The 23,953-nt window shown below is 39.7% G+C and overlaps 3 protein-coding genes and 1 long non-coding RNA gene across 6 annotated transcripts in view; 1 reads left to right on the top strand and 3 right to left on the bottom strand.

The window, feature by feature from the left end:
* Window positions 1–5,338: 5,338 nt before the first annotated feature.
* Window positions 5,339–23,953, bottom strand: part of LOC309702569 (uncharacterized protein) — a 1,256,944-nt gene continuing 1,238,329 nt past the window's right edge. Inside the window, 3 exon segments of the mRNA XM_082527162.1 lie at window positions 5,339–6,096; window positions 6,751–6,924; window positions 9,294–9,470. Of these exon segments, the coding sequence (XP_082383288.1) occupies window positions 6,087–6,096; window positions 6,751–6,924; window positions 9,294–9,470 (361 nt within the window). The 3' untranslated portion in view covers window positions 5,339–6,086.
* Window positions 9,945–14,695, top strand: LOC309702592 (uncharacterized protein). 3 transcript variants are annotated; one of them, XM_082527216.1, is made up of 13 exons: window positions 9,945–10,162; window positions 10,975–11,000; window positions 11,140–11,172; window positions 11,269–11,358; window positions 11,770–11,841; window positions 11,950–12,038; window positions 12,151–12,253; window positions 12,493–12,595; window positions 12,675–12,727; window positions 12,836–12,914; window positions 13,136–13,608; window positions 13,808–14,001; window positions 14,110–14,695. In XM_082527216.1, the coding sequence occupies exons 5-13, from the start codon at window positions 11,785–11,787 to the stop codon at window positions 14,252–14,254; spliced, it is 1,296 nt and encodes a 431-aa protein (XP_082383342.1). In that variant the 5' UTR covers window positions 9,945–10,162; window positions 10,975–11,000; window positions 11,140–11,172; window positions 11,269–11,358; window positions 11,770–11,784; the 3' UTR covers window positions 14,255–14,695. The 3 variants fall into 3 exon arrangements, with proteins under 3 accessions (XP_082383342.1, XP_082383344.1, XP_082383343.1); XM_082527218.1 differs by lacking the exon at window positions 14,110–14,695 and having other exon boundaries at window positions 13,136–13,577; window positions 13,808–13,875; XM_082527217.1 differs by lacking the exons at window positions 9,945–10,162; window positions 10,975–11,000; window positions 11,140–11,172; window positions 11,269–11,358; window positions 11,770–11,841 and having other exon boundaries at window positions 11,854–12,038.
* LOC309702626 (uncharacterized protein) lies at window positions 15,836–19,039 on the bottom strand. The gene is made up of 5 exons (XM_082527261.1): window positions 18,941–19,039; window positions 18,576–18,672; window positions 18,092–18,202; window positions 17,477–17,643; window positions 15,836–17,143 (listed from the first exon to the last, which is right to left on the bottom strand). The coding sequence occupies exons 2-5, from the start codon at window positions 18,663–18,665 to the stop codon at window positions 16,681–16,683; spliced, it is 831 nt and encodes a 276-aa protein (XP_082383387.1). The 5' UTR covers window positions 18,666–18,672; window positions 18,941–19,039; the 3' UTR covers window positions 15,836–16,680.
* On the bottom strand, window positions 19,127–22,274 carry LOC309702640. Its single transcript, XR_014275660.1, has 3 exons — window positions 22,133–22,274; window positions 19,199–21,430; window positions 19,127–19,167 (listed from the first exon to the last, which is right to left on the bottom strand). It is a non-coding gene; the product is annotated as an uncharacterized lncRNA (long non-coding RNA).

The following is a 23,953-nucleotide window of genomic DNA, read 5'->3' as shown; positions in this document are numbered from 1 at the left end:
AAATTAGTCTGGCATAGACATGTTGATCAGATTCTAGATGCAGAATGTCACGTGGTTCCAGAGCAACCTGAGAGCACACATCTACACCTCAAGATTCAGAAGAGTTTGCCCTCGCTTCACCACCTGAGGTTCAGGGTTTACGTGAAACCACCAATTCAATTCAATTCAATTCAATTGTATTTATATAGCGCCAAATCACAACAAAAGTCGCCTCAAGGCGCTTCATAGATACAGAGAAAAACCCAACAATCATATGACCCCCTATGAGCAAGCACTTTGGCGACACCAATGTTCAAACACCTGAACTTTCCACACAGAGCACTATGGACTCTGACCAAACAGGCAGACGTTACCCTGAGAGAAATCCCAGAGCACCCCAGAGACTGAACTTATAGGTTTCCAGTTCATTTTGTAAGGAAAGCAGTTAAAATGTTTAAGAGGAAACAACCTAACTCTGTGTTGTAAATCACTGAGTAGGTGTCATATTTCAGTTTAAGTACAATTATTGGGTTACGGCATTTACCTGAAAATACCTTAATTGTTTGATACTTAATGTGTTCATCAAAGCTGGATGGGAGGAGCTGTTATGTATTTAGTAAAATCAGTTTATATTTTGTGATAAAGTAGAGAACACCAAGTGTGGTGCATGTGCGCATTGATATGCCTGTGCCTTTCCACAACATGGTTAATAAAGTAAGTTACTAACAACCAAACAGGTGTTGTTACTTTACCAGTTAAGTTATAAGAGAGAACATAACAAACTGGTTGAGATCCTGGATTAAAGAGGGAATGGGAAGGGAAGAGGAATACAGAGGGCTGATTGGTCGGTTCGTGAGGTGGTGTGAGGAGAATCACCTGAAACTGAATGTGGCCAAAACAAAGGTGCTGGTGGTGGACTTTGGCAGAAACAGATCCCTCCTCTGTCTGCACTGGTGGGAATGATGTTGAAATAGTCACATCCTTTAAGTATCTGGGAGTTCATCTGGATCACAGGTTGGAGTGGTCTGCCAACATGGACGCTGCCTACAAAAAGGGTCTGAGCCAGCTTTACTTTCTACGAAGGCTCAGATGGTAAATGGACCACCTGGAGGAGGTGATCTGTGACACACTGCTGTCAATCATGGACAATGACTCTCACCCCCTCCATGATACACTGGACAATCTGCACAGCAGTTTCAGCAACAGGTTCCTTCAACCCTGCTGTCTGAGGGAACGTTACGTCAATGCAGCTTGTCACTTTGTACACCACAATATATTTGCACACATACTTATCCTTTTATACTGGTATGTATATTTATACCTATATTTCTGTATTTCTCCATTTATCTGAATATTTATCTATCATAACTGTTTCTACACTCACTTTATATGAGTGCTTGTTGTTTCTTGTATATTTGCTGCTATGACAACTCAGTTTCCCTCCTGGATTAATAAAGTTTCTCTGATTCTGAAATACAGTGAGCCATTATATTTGTAGTTTCTAACTAACAATATAAAGGCTCAGCAACCGATAGTGCCACAGCACGTCCCACTGGCAGCTGAAGGAACTTTTATACAAAGGACTTTGTAATTGAAGCTTTATTTATACAGGTCGGCTCATTGAGACTCAATGTCTCATTTACAAGAGAGACCTGTTCCAGACAAACATATTAAAATTACAACAATAAGAGAAAAGTTTGTGTAATGTACTCAGTCACATTAAAAACGAGAACAAGTTCCCAGAGATGGTTTCACAAAAACATGTGTACGTCTTTTGAAGTCTGCAAGTGAAATCAACGGAGAGCCTTAAATCCTTCGGTTATGTTTTCCATGAAGACGGAGCAGAAAAGGAGAACGCCTTCTTCCCAAGCTCTGCATGAACTGATGGAACAGTGGATGTAATGATGTCCTGAGACTGCAGGCTGTGACTAAACTGTTTGCCTAACATGTACTCTGATAAATAGGAGGCAGTAACCCAGAAACAGATTGATAGATAAAATGATACTAATGGACCATCCTGTGTAAGACCAATGAGGACCAGTTAACCAGAGAACACAGAGTACAGTGGTGTGTTAAAGGTTTACAGGCAGTTATAAATCTTAATGCCCCATGATGGACAAAATCCAACAGATGAAGAGAGCGAGCAGAGTCATTCATATAAATCATGTCACTGTAATCCAGGGCAGGTAAAAAAAGGTGGCAGCAACAAGCTTTTTCCTGTGAAACATGATCTGTTCCTGGAAGAGAAGCCCAACTTCAGCCTCAGTGTCTTTATTAGATGTTCAATGTGTGGCTTATAGGAACGACTGTCATCAACCACAATACCGAGGTATGTGTACGAGGCCACAGTTTCAATAGAAATACTTTGAGCAGATACAGGAGAAGGAAATAAAGCCGGACCCTCTTTCTGTTTGTGAACAACATGACTTTGGTTTTTTCTACATTTAAAGCCAGTCTGAGCCAGCTGAGACTGAATACTATCAACAGCTGCTGTAATGGTTTGAAAACTATGTTGATGGTATAAAATGAACAGATGCATCTAGATTTTGTGCCACACCGTTGACATAAGTAGCCCAGGACAGAACCCTGTGCACTCGTTTAGTCACATTTAAAAAGCTGGAAGAGAGACCATTGAGCTGAACGCACTGCTGATGTCCAAAAGAACATTAGAGAAGCAGCCAGCTGCTCGGTCTGAAAGGCCTATTTCCAGTAATCTATGACATAAAATGCTGTGGTCAGCAGCTCAGCTCATAAAGCAAGGGACTGGGAGCAGCTGCTGCTGAGTGTTGCTGGAGTTCCTGTGCTGTTAGATCCTCATCCTCTCCACGCAGCTTGGAAGTAGGTGAAGTTGTGCCAGAAGAGTTTTTGTTGTGGTCAACAGTGTCAAAGACTTTGATAGATCAATAAAAAGAGCTGCACAGTAGTTCTTTGCATCCAGCGCTTCATAGACGTCTTTGAGAACTTTTATCGAAGCAGTTCCAGTACTGTGCAGTTTCCTAAAACCAGACAGGAAGGGAGATAAAATCCTATTTTCATCCAGATAACTTTGAAGTTGATTATTTACCAGCCTTTGAAGAACCTTAGATAAGACACAGAGTTTGGAAATTGGCCTGTAATTACTAACTGTTGAAGAATCACCAGCTTTCAGTGGGGGAGTACAGAGGCACACTTCCACATCTGTGGTAAAGCCTTCTGTTGTAGAGAAAGATTAAAAATATAAGACACTGGCTCAGCTATGATATTTGCAGCCAAGTGCAAGAAGGAAGGAGAACGATTGTGAGGACGAGTTTCTGGTGTTGGGGCTATTCAAAGCCTTACAAACCTCTTCTACTGTGACAGGTGTGAAGGAAAAGGTATCAGTAAGCAGGAACTACGAGCAGAGTTGTGTGCAAGAGGTTTACCATCAGATACTGTGCTGAACAAAGAACAAGAAGCAACAAAGTGTTTGTTAAAGCAACATTTCAGTTTTGACACAGGAGTGGAGTCGATATTTAAGTGAGGAGGAATCTCTGAGGAGTCACAGCTGGCAGAGACACTTTATAGTTTGCCAAAACCTCCTACGGTCGTTTGGACTGTCAGTCGTTAAAGTAAAAAATAGTTACATTGGATCTTGATGATGGAGGCAGTAATCCGATTACACAGCTAATGAAAACGTAGCCAATCAGCATCAGAGCCAGACTTCCTGCCCAGGCCTGGTTTCTGTCATGTAGGAGATCAGCCGGTACTGAACCAAACCAGGCCTGTCCCGACCTTTCACCCTGACCTGGCAAAAAGGGGCGTGTCTGTCCACAAAGTAGACACAACTCTCCTGTAAATGTTCCCAAACTGACATTGTCAGCCTGTTTAATACGACCCCAGTTCAAACTGATGCGGGCTCGGAGTGTGAGATTTTAGTGTTTCTCACAGCACCAACTATGCAGTGATCACTCAGGTCGTTGGCAAAAACTGCAGATGTGGAAAACTTACGCAGCATATTAGTTAATAAAGGTCAATAAGAGCAGATTTATCTGGGTGTTTAGGATCAAGGCGTGTGAGGCTTTAAATAATTTGAGTCAGTTTTAAAAACAAGCAGCGTGCCTTAAAATCATCAGACACAGAAGAAAGCCAGTCCCAATGAAAACCATCCATCTGAAAGACGTCATTAAAATGCAGCTCAGATAAAAGTTGAACCAGAGACGGTGATGTGCTGGGGGAAGCAGATGGAGGCTGATAGCAGCCAACAACAGTCTGATTTCCAAACAGATCAATAGTTAAGGCCAAGATTTCAAATGGCTGAGGTGCAGATGGAGAGAACAAGACTTGAGCAGCAAGACAGAGCTTCACATAAACTTCCAGACCTCCGCCTTTTCTGGGACAGTCTGAGAGCTAAATGTTAAATCCATCAGTTGCTACGTTTTTATCCAGTAAAGATTTGGAAAGTCTCAGAAACAACAATGATACCAGCACCGCTTGAACAGGCCCAGATTCCAATCATATCCATGTTAGGAAGCACACGACGTGATGCATGTGTAACCCAGACAGTTTTTAACATCTGCTGGTGTTTCACATTCAGCCAGAGGCCCAGGGTTAGGTTGGATACCAGACAATAATAAAAGCATCGTTATTAGACTCTAGAGCTCGTTTATAGCTGACACCACATGTAGAGTTTAAGTTCACACAGAGACGATGACATTTTTCTAAAACCAGCAAACAATAAACAAGAAATGTAACAAGAGTTTCAGAAGAAGCTGTTTTACAGAGAAATGATTCCCTGAAGACAAAATTATTATTATCATCTTTATTTCTCCAGGTGAAAATGTAATTGAGATTAAAAATGTTGTTTTCAAGAGAGACCTGGCATCATGGCAGAAAGAGTCAGAAATACATCATAATTCAAACAAATACAAAATAGGAAAAACATCCTACATAAACTTCATAAAGTTTCATTAACAGACTTTGAACAATGGACTTCAAACTTCCCCCCAAAACAACAGAAACACATTTGAAAATAATGAATGACATTTATCCCTCTAAAGAAGGACTTAGACTACGATTTAATATGAATGAGAACATGTTCATAAATGGATGCAACCAAAGATTTCATCAATCCCTGATTTAGAGACAACAGAACATTTGGTTTGATTTCACAAGATAAGAATGACGACTGAGTTGGAAGATTGTTTTACGTTTAGTCAAATCTTTCATACATAAAGTCGGATTACAAAATCATCCCCTAAGTTTGTTGTTTTATTCAAGGAATTGAAATTATAGAGAAAATCTGTGAAATGACTTAAAGAAAATATCAGCTGTGGATTCCAGCTGTATCTTACACTGATACTTGTCATATTTGTATCTGCGCCTAAAAGATAAAAGGTTTTCCATGCTAAAACACAGCTCCACCTCCTGCAGTTCTCCCTCTGAACCACTAGATGTCTCTGTTATCTAAATGAAGACGTGCAGCACAGCAACCACAGCAGCGCTCAGATCACACATGTCCTGTTATTATGTATAAAAGCATGAAACAGGTGAGACAGGTGGGATCAATATTAATGTTGTGGAAATATATGAAAAAGCAACAGAAGAGTGAAAACATTTTGTGTTTCTAGAAAGATCTTTCAGCTCACAGCTGCTCACAGACTGTATTTACAAGTGACAAACTGCAACTCTACAGTACATCTACAGTATATATCAAATATATTCTGTATTCAAATCTATTGAGTGATGTTTGAAAGTCTTTCCAGGTGAGTTTGATCCAGGAGGGTCTGAAGCCAGAGTCAGACAGAGACTGTGCAGAGACTGTAGAAGGACAGAGCAGCAGCAGAGCAGTCCAGATACACTGATGATCCTCTGTCAGATCCAGAGGGACACACAGGGATGATGCTGGACTCTACATTGTGTCTGACAGTGGAGCTGTTCTCAGAGCAGTTCACTCTGCAGCACTGACAGTCATCTGCACTTCTTCTCATTCCTCTGTCAGTCACTGCTGGATGAAGCTCTCCTCTCCACCTCCCAGTAACATGGCCCAGTCAGAGCGTCTCTACACACAAGCTGCTGCTGCTTCAACCTCTCTGGATCATCAGGACACAGCTCCTCCTCTCTCAGCACACACACCGTCCTGTTTACCATCATCAGCTGCACCTGCAGAGAGAAGAAGGAAGAGCAGAGGAGATAAACTAGTGTTTCCAGAGACTCTTCATCAGCTGTCAGTCAGTGATGCAGCACATCCAGTATAAAGAGCAGCAGGGACTTCAGTGCTGGGACTGTACTAGGACTCATTGTTGCTTCACTTTTTCTAATCTTTGGATTTTTATTGAAGTTGATGAAGATGTTTTTCCCTCCTAGTTTGAGTTTGGACTTTCATTCATTAGAAGAACCTTGGTGTGTCCACTCTGAGCTCTGTAGGAACCCCAACAACAAGCCCAACAATCCAGATGGACGGTTCCAGCTGTTAACTGGAGGAATTCCATCCAAACATCTGCTCTCACTAAATTCTTCCTCACCTACAGACTGTGTTCTTCACTGCTTTAAACTTGGAAATGAATGCAGTCATTGGTCTGCGTGCTGCTTTGTTCAGAGAGCTGATTGGCTGTTGACAGCCGTTACTATAGTGACCATAAAGGTCAGAAACAGGAAGTGTTTGTGTCCAATCCTGAAGCCTGTCACCATTCTCCTCTCACAGCTTCACTGAGAAGCTGCAGCTTTACAGGAAACACTGGATCTTTGTTTCATACTGACTGTGTTTAGTACAATACTGCTGACAGCACCACCCACGCACTCCATCACTCTACTGACCTCAGAGTCTCCAGTCTGTAGTCTGGACTCTGCTGAAGATCAGACAGCTGCTTCACTCCTAGATCCTTCAGGTTTTTGTAGTACAGCTCCAGCTCTCTCAGATGGGAGGAGTTGGACTTCAGTGCTGCTGCCAGATAATCACAGCTGATCTCTGACAAACCACAGCTGTACAATCTGTATAAAGAATGAAAGATGCAAGTTTATTAGACAAAGTGTGAGCTTGAAATCATTCAGTGTTTCATCATCTGTTCAGAGCTGAAGAAGGTTCAGAATGTAGAAGTTTAGAAAATGGAAACTCCAAACAGCTGAAGCCAACAGGAAGCAGCTTCAAACAGGAAACTGTGCAGAGTTTCAGACTATATGTCCTGATGCAGCCAGTTGGATTTTGGAGATTTGAATCTCTGTTCTGTGACTAAGTCCTTGAATCATTTCTTCCAGTTGGTCCAACAAGACAGACTAAGTGTTGGACATGTGTTGTGGCTCCATTAGGGGAGCTTCTAAATGTGATGTGATGGCCCCTCTGGGTCTGTCAGGTCACAGCACTGAAGAGAGCTCAAACTGGGCACACAGTTGTTCCAGTCTGGACCAAAGACTCTATACTGGGACTGAGGGACTGCTTTGACTGCACCCACTGGGACTTTTTAAAGGCTCATGTTCTCACTTAGATCATCGTTTTCTACTTACATCTCTTTCTGGGAAAAATGGGGATTACTTTGGAAACAGGAAGTATTTTCCCCAATAAGCAGCCCTGGATTAGTAAATCACTCCAACATGTTCTCAGGCAGAAGAAGCTGTCTTGTTATGAGGGAGAGACGAAAAAGATTGAGGCACAGAAACTTGTTGAAAGAGAGATAAAGCAGCTAAAATCAGGTGTAAAAGTAAAGCAGAGGATGAGCTGAATAAAGGACACTCAAGGCTGGCTTGGAAAGGAATGAAGTCCATGGTGGGGATGCAGAACAAGGAGCAAAGATGAATGTGATGCTGAATCAGCAGAAGACTTGGACTCATTTGATTCCAGCTTTGATATCATTGATTTCAATGAAGAGCTTTGTGATTGTAGCAAAGGGCTGGTAGCTCTGAGAGTCCCACTGATGAGGTGTTTGTGTGGAAATCTCTTAGTGGGACCAAAGAGAGAAAAAGCCCTGGTCCTGATGCTGTGGGAGGGAAATGATTGAAGTGTGCTGTGAGGAACTGACTGGGAGATTTTCACACATTTTCCAGTCCTCCTTGGAACAACAGGAAGTTCCCAGCATATGGAAACAAAGGTTAAGTGTGCTATGGCACTCAGTGATGATGGTGCTGTGGCCCCACCACCTCCACCTCTTTGTAAAGGAACTAACTGTCATCTGAAGCTTCAAATGGAACTAAGACTTCCTCCACTAGGTGGCAGTGTCTGATGAGAAAGTGTTAGTGGAGCTGGCCTGGAGTCAGAAACAGGAAGATGCAGGATTTGGGCTGAAATGGGGAAAAGTGGTTCGCACTAGTGCCTTAAAGCAAGAAGGTTGTAGGTTGAAGCTTGTTGGCCTTTCTGTGGAGGTTGGATGTTCTCCCACAGTCCAATGAAATGCTGCTTAGGTTCATTGGTGCTTCTAAATTGGCTGTAGGTGTGGATGTGAGAGAGTGCTTCTCTGTCTCTCTCTGTTGGCCCTGTGATGGACTGCTCACCTGTGCAGGTGGACCACGCCTCTTGCCCTATGACAGCTAGGGCACAGGCTGCAGCCCTGTGAGCCTAAGCTGAATAAACAGTTAGCAAAAATGATCCATAGATGGCCTGAAATCCCCCAGTTAGCAGTTTGGTAGATAGCTATGACATGTTAATCCCATCCAGCAGCTGTATTCTACCTGTAAGCTGATCCCTGCTGAGCCAAAGCACTTTTTCATATACAAATTACAACCTTTAATAGAAACCTATTGGTCAGCATCTTATTAGCCTGCTGTTAGCTTCATTCCACAGAAAACTGAGAGAAACTAACAGAGTTGATGAAGAATAAAGAGAAATGTGCTGATTTAAAGCCTTTGAAGTGCTTCAGATGATCTCTGTCCACTTCTGTCCACTCATTCATTCATGTAAGCTTTCTAATGCAGCTTTGATCTTCACAGTCTGCTTCATGAAACTCATTCTAACCCTGAATGTCAGAGTGTTCCTCCTTCTCTTTCCCATCATTCATGCTGGCAGTGGAGGAGATTTGGATGTTGGACTGTGTTTTGATGATGTGTGTATGTTTGTGTTGGACTGCTGTCTGTAAAGCAAACACACATTTTGCTTTGGATTTCAGTGTCAGACAGACTTTAAGGTGGAATGAAGAGTTGGAGAGTTTCACAGTGAATTATCCAGTGGAGGATTTTTCTTCTTCTTTGAAGGTTTGAAATGTGAACATTGTTCTGCTGCAGTCAATGGACTAAACCAGAGAAGAAGAAAACAGACTTTACCATGAAGATCCTCAGTGTGGATCAGTATAATATCAGCCTGATGTCTGCAGTTTAGTGTCAGCACAACTTTCACATCATATTCATCTCTGCACAATGAAAATATGCTGACTGACCTCAGAGTTTCAAGTCCACATCCTGGACTCTCCAGGAAACCACACAGATGCTTCACTCCTGAATCCTGCAGCTTGTTGTTGGAGCTCAGCTCCAGCTCTCTCAGATGGGAGGAGTTGGACTTCAGCGCTGCTGCCAGATAATCACAGCTGATCTCTGACAAACCACAGCACCTCAATCTGTATAAAGAATGAAAGACGTAAGTTTATTAGACAAAGTGTGAGCTTGAAATCATTCAGTGTTTCATCATCTGTTCAGGGCTGAAGAAGGTTCAGAATGTAGAAGTTTAGAAAATGGAAACTCCAAACAGCTGAAGCCAACAGGAAGCAGCTTCAAACAAACACAACAAGAGAAAAAACTCTGAATGTTTCACATTAAAGTCGTACATTTATCATAAAAACAGGACAAAGACTTGAAAAAGTCGTGTTTTTCCTTCCAGGAACCACAAGGCTTCACTTTTAAAGGTGAAGTGTGAAAGAAATGGACATATTTGAAGTCCAACACCTTTTTCCAGTCACATTATTAAAGCAGACAAACTACAAGCTCATTTTCATTCCAACAAGTCATCTTCTGACTAGGGCTGGACAAAACGATTATTTTCCTAATCGATGAATCTAGCGATTAATTTTTCGATGCATCGATTAATCTGGACGATCTGATTTCCTCGTGTCAGCATTGTTCCCACATCATCATAATTAATGTTGTTCCAGGTTCAACATTGCAAGTGACCAATCACCTTCTTGTGACGTCATTCCTTTGCGACTTCGAAATACCCGCCTTCGAGTATTTCGAAATACAAGTGAAGAAGCGAAAAACCGCCGCCTGTCCGCCGAATTTGAAGTCAATTTAGGATACTTTCCTTTAATAAACGGTAAGCATTATACATATGTTCCTCACTTGGCTTGCTGTTTGTTTGCTAGCGATAGGCTACTTGACGACAGCATTAGCTAACCAGTGTTCTCTAGACCAGCGTTCCCCAACTTTTTGGGTGTTTCGTGGCCCGGGGGTTGGGTCAGGCAAAATTGCAGTAGCTTCCCTGATCATTTTACAAACATAAGTGAAGAGAATCTGGACTAAAAGGCCTAGACTTATGGTTGTGTGCTGAATCTATGAATCAAACTATCACCTGGAAACATAATTAACTGGTCCATAGCTGTGAAACTGGACATGAGTTCTTGATTCTATGGAGATTAACAGTAATCCAGAAATTTACAAATTTGTCCTGGTACATCGCGTAAATGTTGTCCCAGGGACATCGCGTAAATGTTGTCCCTGGGACATTGTGTAAATGTTGTCCCTGGGACATCGTGTAGAAGTTGCCCTGGGACATCGTGTAAATGTTGTCCCTGGGACATCGTGTAAATGTTGTCCCTGGGACATCGTGTAATTGTTGTCCCTGGGACATCGTGTAGATGTTGTCCCTGGGACATCGTGTAAATATTGTCCCTGGGACATCGCGTAAATGTTGTCCCTGGGACATCGCGTAAATGTTGTCCCTGGGATATCGCGTAAATGTTGTCCCTGGGATATCGCGTAGATGTTGTCCCTGGGACATCGTGTAGATGTTGTCCCTGGGACATCGTGTGATAGCTTGTAAATAATGGAATGAAAATTATTGATTGTTATTAACTTGTGAAAAAGAAGTGTAACAAATCCACATGTTATGTTCTTACACCCTTACAGAAACTGTGACTCCTTCACAATGTCAGGTAAATGTCAACTCATGTTGAATAATCAACCAATCAAGCCTTTTATTATCACATGCAATGTTATTGTACAATTTACTTAATGAATCGTGTTCCTTAGTTCTGTTTTTATTTATATGTATTTATTTATTTGTTTTATAAGGTAATAGATGGCCTAATCTATTTGCAGTGTGAGGTATGTTGAAAAGCTTGTTTGATCATAATGACATAGCATGTTTACGTTTTTTGTAATGTATTTGAAAACATAGGTGTATTTATGTTATTTTTATAGAATTTCCCTCACATTTATCCAATACCAAGCCAAATCACTGGAAAAATTTTGGATGGGTCCACAAGAGCACAAAGTGCATACTTTTTGAAGGTATGACTTGGACTGTGGTAACTATGTTCTTATCACAAAGGGTTTATAAGTTGCCACTATAAACAAACAGCATTTTCCAAAATTGAAGCCTTGTCAGAAGAACCTGAAAAATACCTTTCTGAAACCTTTTCTGTGTAAAGACTTGTTCAAAAGCAATGCACACAGATTAAAACATTTCTGTCTTGGCCAACTGATAAAGAACACCAAAAACTGAGTGGTGCGTGTTGAGTCTGTGGTCTTGATTTGTTTTGTACACACTATAGAAATTAATTAATGTAAACCAAAAATGACACTTTCTATATGTTTGTGTATCTGCAGAATTAATTATAAGTCTCACCTGACAAGCTTTTGCAGTTTTGCAGTGTCATTCTTGACAGAAAAACATACTTGTCACATTATTTTTATTTCCAGAAAAACATCTTTCAGATGTATGAGAAATTGATTGGAGCCTGTCTGGAAAACGGCAGCCACTGGACCTTGTTTGTAAGTTGCACAGATTTTGCACTCTCTCTAGTGCATGATACTTTTCAGTGTCCCTCATTAGGAAAGCTCAAGGCCCAAGCCTACCATATCCATCTTTTTACAAAACAGTTTTGTGACATACCCAAGAGGACCATAGTCTATATGAATTCATTTGGCGAGTCGGAGGTCAGAAAAAGTGCAGTGTTGAAAAACTGGAGGTAATTAATTAACATATTTAACATAACATATTTAATTTAATTGAAATCATTACCGAACGTGGTTATTGATTTCTCTATATGCTTTTTATTTGTAATAACTGCGATCTCTCAGCTCATTTGCTTCAGCAAGAGGCTGCGCTGGAGAGTGGACCTTGTCACATGTGAGCCACCCACATCAACAGGATGGGAACTCATGTGGAGTGCATGTCATAATGGTACTGAAAACTATAGCTTTAACCTATATAAGTAATGTTTACATTTTTGCCTATTCAGTTTTTAAAGCCTTAGAGGCAGGATGGTAAAATCTCAATTTTTTTTGTAGATTGAACCATTTCAGCAGTAATGCTTTGCTTTGGTTGCTCTGTTTTTTTTTTTTTCTCGGGGGGGGGGGGGGGGGGGGGGTTAAAAACAAACAAACATTTCTTTGTTAATCTAATTCTTCGTCAATTATTAGTTTGCCCAATCTCTCATTGACGGTAAAACACAAGTGGAGGAGTACAACACTGAAATCACAAAGCTCAGGTCCCGACTTTGCCACTACTTATTTTCCTCAATAGGTAAAGATAAAATTAGCTGCCTTCTTTTTCTCTAACATTGGAAAATGTAACTTGTACTTAAACAAATTATATTTTGCAGATCGAACTAGGAAGTGCAGTCAGTGCTGGTGTGTGATTGCAGCCAAAGACCGGGTACACTATGACATGTCCTTAGCCATATAGATTGTTTATTTAATGGACTTTGTTCATTTGTTTTTTGTTTGTTTATTTCTTCTTCTTTTTTTTTTTTTAAATTCACAGGTGCAGTGCCAGAAATGTGGTGCATACAAGCACATGCGTTGTTCAAAGTCTGTTTGTGGCATCTGTATCTTCTGTGAGAGTAAGTCACAATATAACTAAACAATGTCCAAAAATGTTTAAAGTGAATTTTTTTTTCGTAATTTTGCCTTTGCACACCAGGACTGTGTAATTAAAGTGGACGTTTCAAGATCCAGTTTTTACACAAAACTATTTTAGACATAACTGTGTCGTATTGTGGGGATTTCTCTTCACAATTAAATTGATATAGTGCTGTTTATATCATTCTTCTTTATGTAACAGCACAGTGCAGCACAGCAGAGGGAAAGGAGTTGTGCAGCATAGTGGGTGGCTATACAGGAGGAGCAATAGAAGTAGCCAGTGAAGAATGTCATCAGGGAAAGCATCAGGCAGCGAATGACAAAGGAAAAGTTCCTAAGGGAGAGAACATCTGCAGCAAATCGACAAGTAACAGTGAGATAGGAAGACTGACAGTCAGAGATGAAGGTACACAGACTGAAGACAAAGAAAAAGAAACAGAAGTATACGGCACAAGTCTGAGTACAGATAATGCTGCTGCTGATGATGTTGACAGGATCGATGCAGATACAGAATTCCAAACTGATTCAGAAGGAACTAGTACAGTTTACAGAGTGCATGGTCGCTTATCTGTACCAAGCTCAAAAAAGAAAACCTACACAATAACAGAAGACGAGATCAAGCGCAGAATCAACGCAGAGAACATGTCAGTTCATGTTTTCAGAGGTTTGATTGGGGTAGATATACATTTCGTGATTTTGATGTCACCTGAAATAAATCCGGGTTACTCGTATCAATGAAGTGACAATGTGGCTGGAAATTGTGCATTTGCTGCAACATATACACAATTACACCATGTAAACAAAAGCATTTAACTTTGTGCGCATGTGTGTGTCTCTCTCTGCTCTTTTGGTGTTTGCACTTTTTCTTTTTTAGGGCCGTAAAGCCAAACTGCCCGCAATGATTCTTGACAGGCCTAAGAAGGCCAAAACTAAAGTAACGGTGTTTAGTGTTCTGAGTGAAGAGGAGGCTGGGGAGCTAGCCCTCGGGTTTGCCGGAAGATTGGCCTGCGATGTCACAACAGACATGGTCTGTAAAGGCATCGACCATTCAAGTGCTGATATGACAAAGTAAGTTAGTAAAACAATATGAAAGTTGTATCTTTTTTGGTATTATTTGTCATTTCCCCGTATTTGGGTTATTGGTGTAACATTGTTAATCTTACTTTCTAATAACAGACAGACTCTTCTCAAAATCCAACACAATCTTAAACATGAGCTGACTGATTCCTCAACCTTCAGTTTGCTGACACACACCTTTGGCCCCGCTGCACTGGATTCTGTCATTTCATTCCTGTGTGAAAAACTTGATCTTGTCTCTTAAATAATGAAACCTTTTGTGACTTTTGTTTGTTCTGTAAATCAGAATCTTGAAAATTGTTCATTGTTGTTCTAAGTTTGTGTTAACTATTTGGCAAAAATGATTGGTTCCTAATCCAAACAGCATAATGACTGTTCTAACACATATCTTAAAAATGCTACAAAGAAAGAAAATTATCACATATGTTTCAATATGAATGTAATTGTGTCACACTCGGTTTGTAGTAACTTTCCTGTTTTATTTTGAGTTTTGGTATGTTTACACTGTTATTTTTATTTCCCGTGTGTTCGTCTTCCCTTATTAGTTTTACTGTATTTAATTAGTCTGATTTAATAACTTATAATTATTTACTTTCCAGTGTTTATATATGCTCCTCGTTTGGATTATTGTTTGTTTGAGTTCTGCCTGTCTTTTCTATTAAAGATTTGGACTTTTGGACTATTAGTGGACCTCGTAGGTTTTTATTCTGTTCAATTGGTAATTGACTGGGTTTAATTTAGTGGCCTGGAAAACAGGCCGGAGGGGTCTGGTCATTTTAACCCCCTAAGACCCGAAATCTTCCATGGCATGCATTTTTAATTTCTCTTTGATATTTGGGCCGATTGGAACCCGATGAATGTAAAAAGAAAGAATTACCAGGTTTTGTTTTTTTTACCTAATTTTTGTTTCTGAGAAAAATGAGAGCCACATATGAGGACATTAATTTGAAATTTCGATAGAACAGTTGCAGTATAATGTCCTCATAACTGTATATCAGGCACTTGTTGATCAAGATTTAGTATTTTGGTCTAAATAACCCAAAATGTGATGTCCACATGTGTGGACGCCAGGCTGGAGTAAAGTGTTAGAGCTATTTATACCTATGTAAACTTTTATACACTGGTTTTTACCTGTCTTGTTTCAGAAAGGTTTAAAAGGGTAATGTCCACAGTTTATTTGTTTATTTATTTGTTTGAATTCAACATATTTTATTAAAGTAATTGAGCTTGAACACAGAAAAAACTGAATCAAATAATCATAAAATCAAATCACTTGCATATACTGAAGTCTAATCTACTCTGAGCTAATGCCGGTTTCCAACACTAATGATCGGGTGAAGGAGAGAGATGAGGGTGTGCACGGCCACTGGTGCTCTTATCCCTGTTCTTTGTGATACAATCCAACAGGAAAGCAGTCAAACCCTTGGACATTAGCCAAGTTAACGTTCACAAATATATACACACAGAGGAACTCTGAGCCCCAATGTCAGCATTAGCACAAACATGCCACTTCATACCAAATCTCAGTGTGAGGTCAGGTGTTAGTCTCATTCCATTATTCTGGCTATATTTTCTTACTCATTACTATTAAACTTATACTTAAGACTAACTATTAACAAAATCACACCCCAATAACTCTGTTATTACACTTTGTATTTAATCATAAAAAGGCTGGATGTTGAAACCTTTTACTTCTATTTTGTATGAGCCAGGATTCTCAACAGCTGATACTCTATGTCCAAAAAGTGACAGGTATCGTTTTATGGAGCAAAAAACTTAAGAGCGCATATTTTATAAATAATACCAACAATTACAAATGCAGACCTTTAATAGTAATAAGTAATCCTTTATTTATAATGCATAGCAATATAAAAATAGTAACATATGAAAATATTACAATGGGCACAGATGAATTTGTATCAAAAACAGCAACCAAGCCAAAGTAATGAATAACACACATAAATAACAACTGCTTGAGAGACCAAACAATTTCTTTTCATCTGTTCCTTGGCAGAAAGTTAGGACAGCTATTCAGCTTTAGGTTTCAATAAACAGAAGTAATGGATGCAGTCCCTTTGAAATGTCACACAAAAGTCTACTTATGCATATACTTAGCTTTAACTCTTCTCTTTTTTGTTTTGTATTCCAAAAGGTTTTCATTTTCTCCAGAGGATGTCTCTCTTTCAGTGGTTATCGACTGTTCACATTCATTTTCAGACTGTTGGAATGTCGATGCTGGCCGAACGTTTCTTGCTAGAATACAATGGCCTAATTTTGCGTGCATTCTCTGTCGTCTTTATTTCGTACTGGCATATACTTTTGCCTACTTGTTTTGTTTTTAAGACATTTGTATGCAGTTCATCTATCATTGGAGTAATACCCTCTGGAATGAATGCCCACTGTTTAACTGTGTCTAAAACAGCATTTAGTTTTCCAACTGCATCTTCTGTGCATTTTTTGTCTGTGCTTTCAACTACAGGAGTGTCATTCAAAGTTGATAGAGGACTTTTCAGAGAGTTTTTCATTTTTTTAAAATGGCTACAAGCCACCTTCAGGCAAGCACATGTGTTATAGTGAGAGAACGTACAACAAGTGCACTGAAGTGTTTCAGCCGATGCAAAAAAACACAGATTTCCAAACAAACTTGGCATTTTTATCACTTTCAAGTCCTCACAGTGTACAAAGTAATGCCTTTCTTTCACTGCAATTCTTGCCAAGGTCTGTTTCCATGTTTGGATAGATGTCATTGTCAGCCTCTGCTAATTTTGCAAGTAACACTAGATGCTTGCAAAGAAGTCCTCGTAAGCCATATGTACAGTTGCAGTAGGACTCAACAGGGCAGACATCATACACCATGTCTTCTCTTGACTCAGATGGGACTTGATATGCATTAACTCCATGGCTGTTCTTGACTGTAATTTTAAGAGCCCAACCACTTTCCATCAGTCTTGAAGCAGAGTCTGAAACTTGAGACAAGGTGTCAGCAAACCTGTTTTTCATGCGGCCCACATCTTGCAGGGTTTTTATGACTGAGAAGTAGTCGTCGGCCTTCCCTAGGAGCACTTCAATCAGATCATCCAGACGCCTATTCTTGTAGCCAGATAAAAACTGGTATTTCAGGCGGTGGAAAAATCTGAAAAACAGTTATTTGAAATGATTAGTAACTGTAATTGAAGGAATTTAAAGTTTTAATCAAGACTGTATTATTTTTAAAAAAAATTGGAATACCTATTGCACACGTCTTTTATAAAGGAATGCTCTGTGCCGGTTTAGCTGATTTAGGCAAATCCACCTACTCTGTTTTTTGTTGTGATAACATAAAAAACGCTGCTAGAATTTAAAGGATTTGCCTAAAACCTGTTCTGGCAATGACATGACGAACCTACTCAGTTTAGCCTCTTGGATTAAAGCATAATATCTTTTTTTCAGCAATACAATTGAATGAGGTCAAAATAATAAATCATACCTTTCAATCACATTGTTTGTTTCAGAACGAGCGTGACTGAAGCGACGGCCGTAGTCACACCACATGTGGCCAATGCCTTCCCAGTGCTTCTGAAAATACTGGCACACCAAAGGGTATTGCTTAAATGTCTGGCAGAACTCTGCTGATGTGGCTTTAAAGTCGTCCTCCTAAGAGAATTGGATGCAACAGAATATATTTCAATCCATTTAACAGACCTATTGAAATCTTTAATATTATGTATTGAAGGCCTTTTCCTTTTATTGAATAACATTAAGAATTTTAAGTTATTAATAATATGTCGTGTTTTTGTATTAAGAAGCAATTATTTCTTCCCTTACAATGGCTAAGAAGGAACACTAAACCTATAAGCATATTTGGTTTCAGCATCTGTCTGTGAAAGAATCCCACTCACAAGTTCTACTGCACAGTGGGTGACACAATGATGTTCTGCACAGCTTAAGTACTTGTTTTGATAAGCAAGATAAGAAGCCAGTTTTAGAAATTGTTTCAAAAATCTATTTTGTATCTCTCTGTAACTTTTTTTAGCAACTGAAAGTTATTATGCTCTTAGTGTAATCAAGAAATCAAAATGTGAAATAGACAAATTACACTTACAGATGTGCAAGCTTTCAGCTTACAAAAGAAAGAAATGATTTCATTTCTCTTTTGGGTGTTAGAAAGCCCATGGACCCCGGACTCTGATTTTGAAAGCCATCGATTAACAGCCTGTGAATGTAAGAGAAAAAAAGTTAATCTGGAGAGAGAGACAGAGGAGCAGCTGTACAAAAAGCATAAAAGAAAGCTGACGTCCAAAAATAACTTTGTCACTCACTGGACAAGAGGACCTGTGCATTACAGAAATCAACCAGGCAAACATATTTTTAAATGTCAAAAAGAGCTTTGGGAAGCAGCCACCAGAAGATGAGTGCACTGTGGTCTTAAATGGATGGACATAGTCACTCAACATTTTATCCCTTTATATTCATTAACCTGAGTAGGTGAATATCACAATGAGGCAAATCATAACAACAGGACCCTGTTGTAAAAACGTGTTTCAGGTGCATCTTAGACAACGTGAAAAGAAAACAATGTGGTTTACCTGCAAGACATGGTACCAGCATAGAAGGATAGCTGACTCTGGAAAAACCTTCTGCAAAGCATTTATTTCCGCAAAGTCTTTGTCAACCATAAATGCTCTACAGAAAAAAAGAAAACACTAAATGAGATTAAACAGTATGAAAATGTTTTTGCTATCTCAAAGCACCACTTCAATGCCAAATTAAACATTTCAACTCACAAGTAGATATATAAAATACTGCATACAGCCTATAGGAATAACTTTAACAACTGGAAAGGAAAGTTTTTTGCAGCCCATGCTGCAGCTATAGCATTAGATTCTGGCATGTTATAACTTTTTTGAAAAGGAATTATTTCAAAATTAATAGCTGTCAATGTATTATTTACCTCGGGGAAGTTGGGAAATGCTCACAAACTATTCCAAGAACAGTTTCCAGGGTTTTCTGACTTTCGTTGCTGACAATAGCATAGGCCACAGGGGGCCTGTTCTTCGTACCGCGCTAAGTGAGTTAGCTGGATGAGATTGTTGACGATTTCGCGTGATCCTGGATCGTTCGGTTCCCCGAAGCCCATCCGGGACTTGCTGTCATAGCAACAGAGCCGTAAGCGTAAACCTGCTGGGGAGCAGGTTTACTTTATGTAAACAGGATTAGATCGCGGCCACGCAGGTATGTCCGCGTCATTCATACGAAAGCAACAGCGATATTCCACCACTGTTTCACCATAAATAAATAACATCAATGTAACTAAAGATAATGCAGCACTTGATCCTTTTATTGATTTCACACAGATACATACAGGTCATTCCCTAAAAAAGGGAAATGTACTATTAACATTCTATTACATGTATGTGATTATTACAGATGTAATTCATATTTCAGAGTAGTAATTGTAAATTACTTCGTGTAATCAAGATGAGAGACCACGGCTATAAAAGCGAAGGTGGATTTGGGAAGTCTGTCGCAGTCATATCCTGTCCGTTTACGCGAGCAACCCATTGCGGAAGGTGCAAGATTGATAAGGATAGTCCTCAGAATTCACCGTATATTGCGGGACAGACAGGATCCTTTAGCTCAGCGCGACAGTGTGCTCATAGAGAGATATCGATTTTCCCGTGAGGGTATTATTCACTTAACCAACTTGTTGACGAGGGGGTGCAGGACCACCACCTGTCTTTTTTTTTTTGCTCTGCCCTTTTCTTGGTTGCTGTTATGAACAAACAAACAGAGTATTCCAGGGTCTCTTTCCAAGAGACGACAAGCAATATAAGTGATAAATATTACCATTCTGTAGAATATTCTTATATTTCACTTTTACTTGTTCCCATGTTCTAGTGGGTCCTGTTGTGGCTCTAATGTGAAAGGGGATATAATATAACATATTATAATATAATATAATGTAATATAATATTGGATAATATGGTGTGATATGATAAATCTACCCTACCGCCTACTGATGTTGGCCAGAGGGGCCGATGGCGCAATATGGCAGCCTGGCTTCTGTCAGTCTGCCCCAGGGCAGCTGTGGCTACAACCGTAGCTGCCTCCACCAGTGTGTGAATGTGAGAGTGAATGAATAGTGGCATTGTAAAGCGCTTTGGGTGCCTTGAAAAGCGCTATATAAATCCACTCCATTATTATTGTTATTATTATTATTATTAAATTACTTACGAGTTTGATTTGTCAGCAACTTTCTGCCAGCCCTCTCTCCTTGCTTTTGCAGCCTTTGCAGTGTTCCCTTGCGTTTTAATTACACTCTGAAACTCCTAAAATCCCTCACTCAAGAGTTCTTGCTCTGCTGCCGAAAAATACCGAGCGCGCTCCTTCGACATTTTCGCCGACCAATCAAAGGGTTGCCGATCAATGTTTCTACTATCGATGCATAGCCCCTGTTGGGCCACCCAGTGATCTCACATTACTTCATCCAGCTATACTAATCGTCAACAACAGGTGTGTTCGGGGAACCGGAATAGCGAGCTCAGAGTTAGCGCGATGATTTGGTCTTGGATGTTTCATTTGATCTTGGATGTAGTAAGCGACGTACGAAGCACAGGGCCAGGGACTCCATGCCCATGATCATCTCTTACAACAAGTGTGAATAAGGGAAATGAATACTGGTTAACGCAGTGCGTGGTGTCAACAAATACTAACTGTTTTGCATAGTTCTCCATGTTTGATTTCATTACAGGTGTCTGCAAAATAATCATTAGTTCTTGGTCAGATGTGTATGGTTGATAGAAGAGAACATGTTCTTGATGTTTTCCATTAAGTAAGGTATGTACACATTGACTGTCTCCACAGTTAAAGTGCTTCTTCCTCATCATGCAGGTTCTAACACTGTCAATGTCACGTGGTGTGACAAAATGCTCTCTGTTGTGAAGATCTCTGTGTCCATGTTCTTTGGCCCATTTATGACATTCGGTTAGTATGATGGCTGGCTTAGTTCCAAGGGAAAGCAGTTCCTCAATCTTCCTCCTCAAATCACTGGAAATATTGTTGAAATGTGCGTCTTTTGGGTCCGAAGGATCATGCCCATCATGCTTATCATATGTACGCTGCACGATGACTGTGTGGTCTTTCCAACATTTGAGTACTTTAAATGAAACATAGGCCTTACAGCCCACTGCTCTGTAGCTGTTTCGACTTTTTTCCCCAGCTCTGATGCAGTTGAATTTGTAATAGTCTCTTTTCCTGTCTTTACCTGAGGCAACATTTAAACATTTATAATGTCCATGAAGGGTTAATGAGTTCAATTTTTCTAACACAACACTGAATGGGTCCTCCTGGCATTGTGACACATGCACACAAAGTTGTGTGTCTTTTCCAGTTCTTTTTTTTTCGTCATTCAGAACACTTCTTCTAATTATGTCGTCCATTTCTGGTGGAAAAATAGCGAAGGTTTAATTAGTCAATATTCATTAATTCATTTTAACTTGTTTTGGGGTTTTTTGCAATACAATGTAAATATTAAATATAATATTAAAAAAATATATATATAAAATAATATAAAACAAACAGGGGCTAAAAGAAGCTAAACTTTCATATGGTATGTCTCTGGCAACTTTAACATGATGTCCCAGGGACAACATCTACACGATGTCCCAGGGCAACTTCTACATGATGTCCCAGGGACAACATTTACGCGATGTCCCAGGGACAACATTTACGCGATGTCCCAGGGACAACATTTACGCGATGTCCCTGGGACAACATTTACGCGATGTACCAGGACAAATTTGTAAATTTCTGGATTACTGTTAATCTCCATAGAATCAAGAACTCATGTCCAGTTTCACAGCTATGGACCAGTTAATTATGTTTCCAGGTGATAGTTTGATTCATAGATTCAGCACACAACCATAAGTCTAGGCCTTTTAGTCCAGATTCTCTTCACTTATGTTTGTAAAATGATCAGGGAAGCTACTGCAATTTTGCCTGACCCAACCCCCGGGCCACGAAACACCCAAAAAGTTGGGGAACGCTGGTCTAGAGAACACTGGTTAGCTAATGCTGTCGTCAAGTAGCCTATCGCTAGCAAACAAACAGCAAGCCAAGTGAGGAACATATGTATAATGCTTACCGTTTATTAAAGGAAAGTATCCTAAATTGACTTCAAATTCGGCGGACAGGCGAATTGACTTCAAATTCGGCGGACAGGCGGCGGTTTTTCGCTTCTTCACTTGTATTTCGAAATAATCGAAGGCGGGTATTTCGAAGTCGCAAAGGAATTACGTCACAAGAAGGTGATTGGTCACTTGCAATGTTGAACCTGGAACAACATTAATTATGATGATGTGGGAACAATGCTGACACGAGGAAATCAGATCGTCCGATTAATCTAACGATTCATTTTTCAATCCGATTCGATTTCGATTCGATTCGATTAACGATTTCTTTCCCCATTATTTGACTTGTATAGCAATTTCACATTTATTAATTTATGTATATAAATGAAAAACACAAATTTATTCATTTGAAGACCTTTTAATAAAAAAAAAAATTGCAAAATAAAGTTGTAGAGGTCGTACAATCAATACAATAGAGATAGCATTTAACAAGAAATGAATTGTGCAAACATATATAAAATTAAGGAAAAGTTAACAAAACATTTCAAATAAATAGCAACAATCGTGTCTTTAAATAAACAAAATGTAACATTCACTTTGCTTTCTGCCAAAAAGTGCTCTTCGTTCACAAAACAAAATCCACAATAACATTGTACTACAATCTTCTGTTTTTAACAAAAAATTAAATGTTTTGAAAAACAAATATAACAAAGGAAATCATAGCAAAAAATTAATAATATACAAACAGCAGCAATGGCGTCTTTGAACAAATAATGAAATGACAAGTTACCCCTAAGTAGGACTCTGTGACCAGACTTGTCCAAGCATCAGTGGTAAGGGAGATTTTGGATGTGGCTTTTTTTAGTTCATTCCTTAGTTTCTCCACTGAAGTTTCATACTTTCTCTCCATCATGCTTGTAAAATGACGCCTAGACGGCAGAGTGTAACCTGGTTGGAAAGTGGTCAGCATTTCTTTGAATCCCTCACCGACAGCAAGTGGTCTCTTGTCTTTTAAAATCATAGCTAAGACGCTCTCAGTAAGTACAGCCACCTCCTGGGGGGTGCATGGTGTACTTCTTCTCTGACAGTAGTCCTCCAGACTTTTCTGTTTATTTCTGAAATCATAAATCACACACAGCACACAGATGAATTCGAATAATTACAAAATACTTATATGGAAAGCATAATATCAAAATAATTTGATAAGGATCTGGTTGAGATAGATAGATACACACACACTGTTATGCCATGTGCTTTCATAGCATAACAGTAAGAGGTTAATAATAATCCCCAATGTTGAACATATGATATGCAGTAATCATGATGGCTGGAAAAGATAATGTTTAAACAGCCATAGCTGATGGCACCTTTACTGGTGCACTGCTTTCTAGTCATTAGATGGCATAACTTTGACCTATAAGATCAAGCTGGAGAAGCATAATGTATAAAAACAGCGTTCAAATAGGATGAAACACATTAAATTTGACAAATCAAGAGTTCATTGTCATTTTGCTTTTGCAAGCACTTTAACAATGTTGTAACAGTGTCCACGACGGCTACGTTTAGCAGGTGGTGCATTATCCTTGTTAACATTTCTCCTGCGGCCACATTTTTGTCTTTCGCCGATTCTGATAATCAGCCTGCGTGCATTCCGACTCATTTTGCCAGCATGGGCCACAAACAAAAAAACAATAACAACAGCAGTTGCTATATGTTACTGCTCAGCAGCTTAAATGAGTTTTGCATTTACGGAGGTTGGGTGTTTATCTGTGTCTATGAGTGAGTGTACGTCTACGTGGGGGTGGGGGGGGGGGGGGGGGGGGGCGGTCTGGATG

The sequence above is a fragment of the Aulonocara stuartgranti genome (genome assembly GCF_965226115.1).
Source record: "Aulonocara stuartgranti genome assembly, chromosome: 3".
NCBI classification, from domain to species: Eukaryota; Metazoa; Chordata; class Actinopteri; order Cichliformes; family Cichlidae; genus Aulonocara; species Aulonocara stuartgranti.
Note: the sequence above shows the minus strand (reverse complement) of the source record. Positions and strands in the feature narration are given on the sequence as shown.

Excerpts from the sequence above, each read along its gene's own strand:
- LOC309702592 (XM_082527216.1), top strand. The coding sequence starts at position 11,785 with ATGTATGAGAAATTGATTGGAGCCTGTCTGGAAAACGGCAGCCACTGG. Across the intron at positions 12,039-12,150 it reads GCAGTGTTGAAAAACTGGAG|CTCATTTGCTTCAGCAAGAG; the intron begins GTAATTAATTAA and ends GCGATCTCTCAG. Across the intron at positions 12,915-13,135 it reads CATCTGTATCTTCTGTGAGA|CACAGTGCAGCACAGCAGAG; the intron begins GTAAGTCACAAT and ends TTTATGTAACAG.
- LOC309702626 (XM_082527261.1), bottom strand. The coding sequence starts at position 18,665 with ATGGTTGACAAAGACTTTGCGGAAATAAATGCTTTGCAGAAGGTTTTT. Across the intron at positions 18,203-18,575 it reads GCTGGTACCATGTCTTGCAG|GCTGTTAATCGATGGCTTTC; the intron begins GTAAACCACATT and ends TTACATTCACAG. Across the intron at positions 17,144-17,476 it reads ACAAACAATGTGATTGAAAG|ATTTTTCCACCGCCTGAAAT; the intron begins GTATGATTTATT and ends ACTGTTTTTCAG.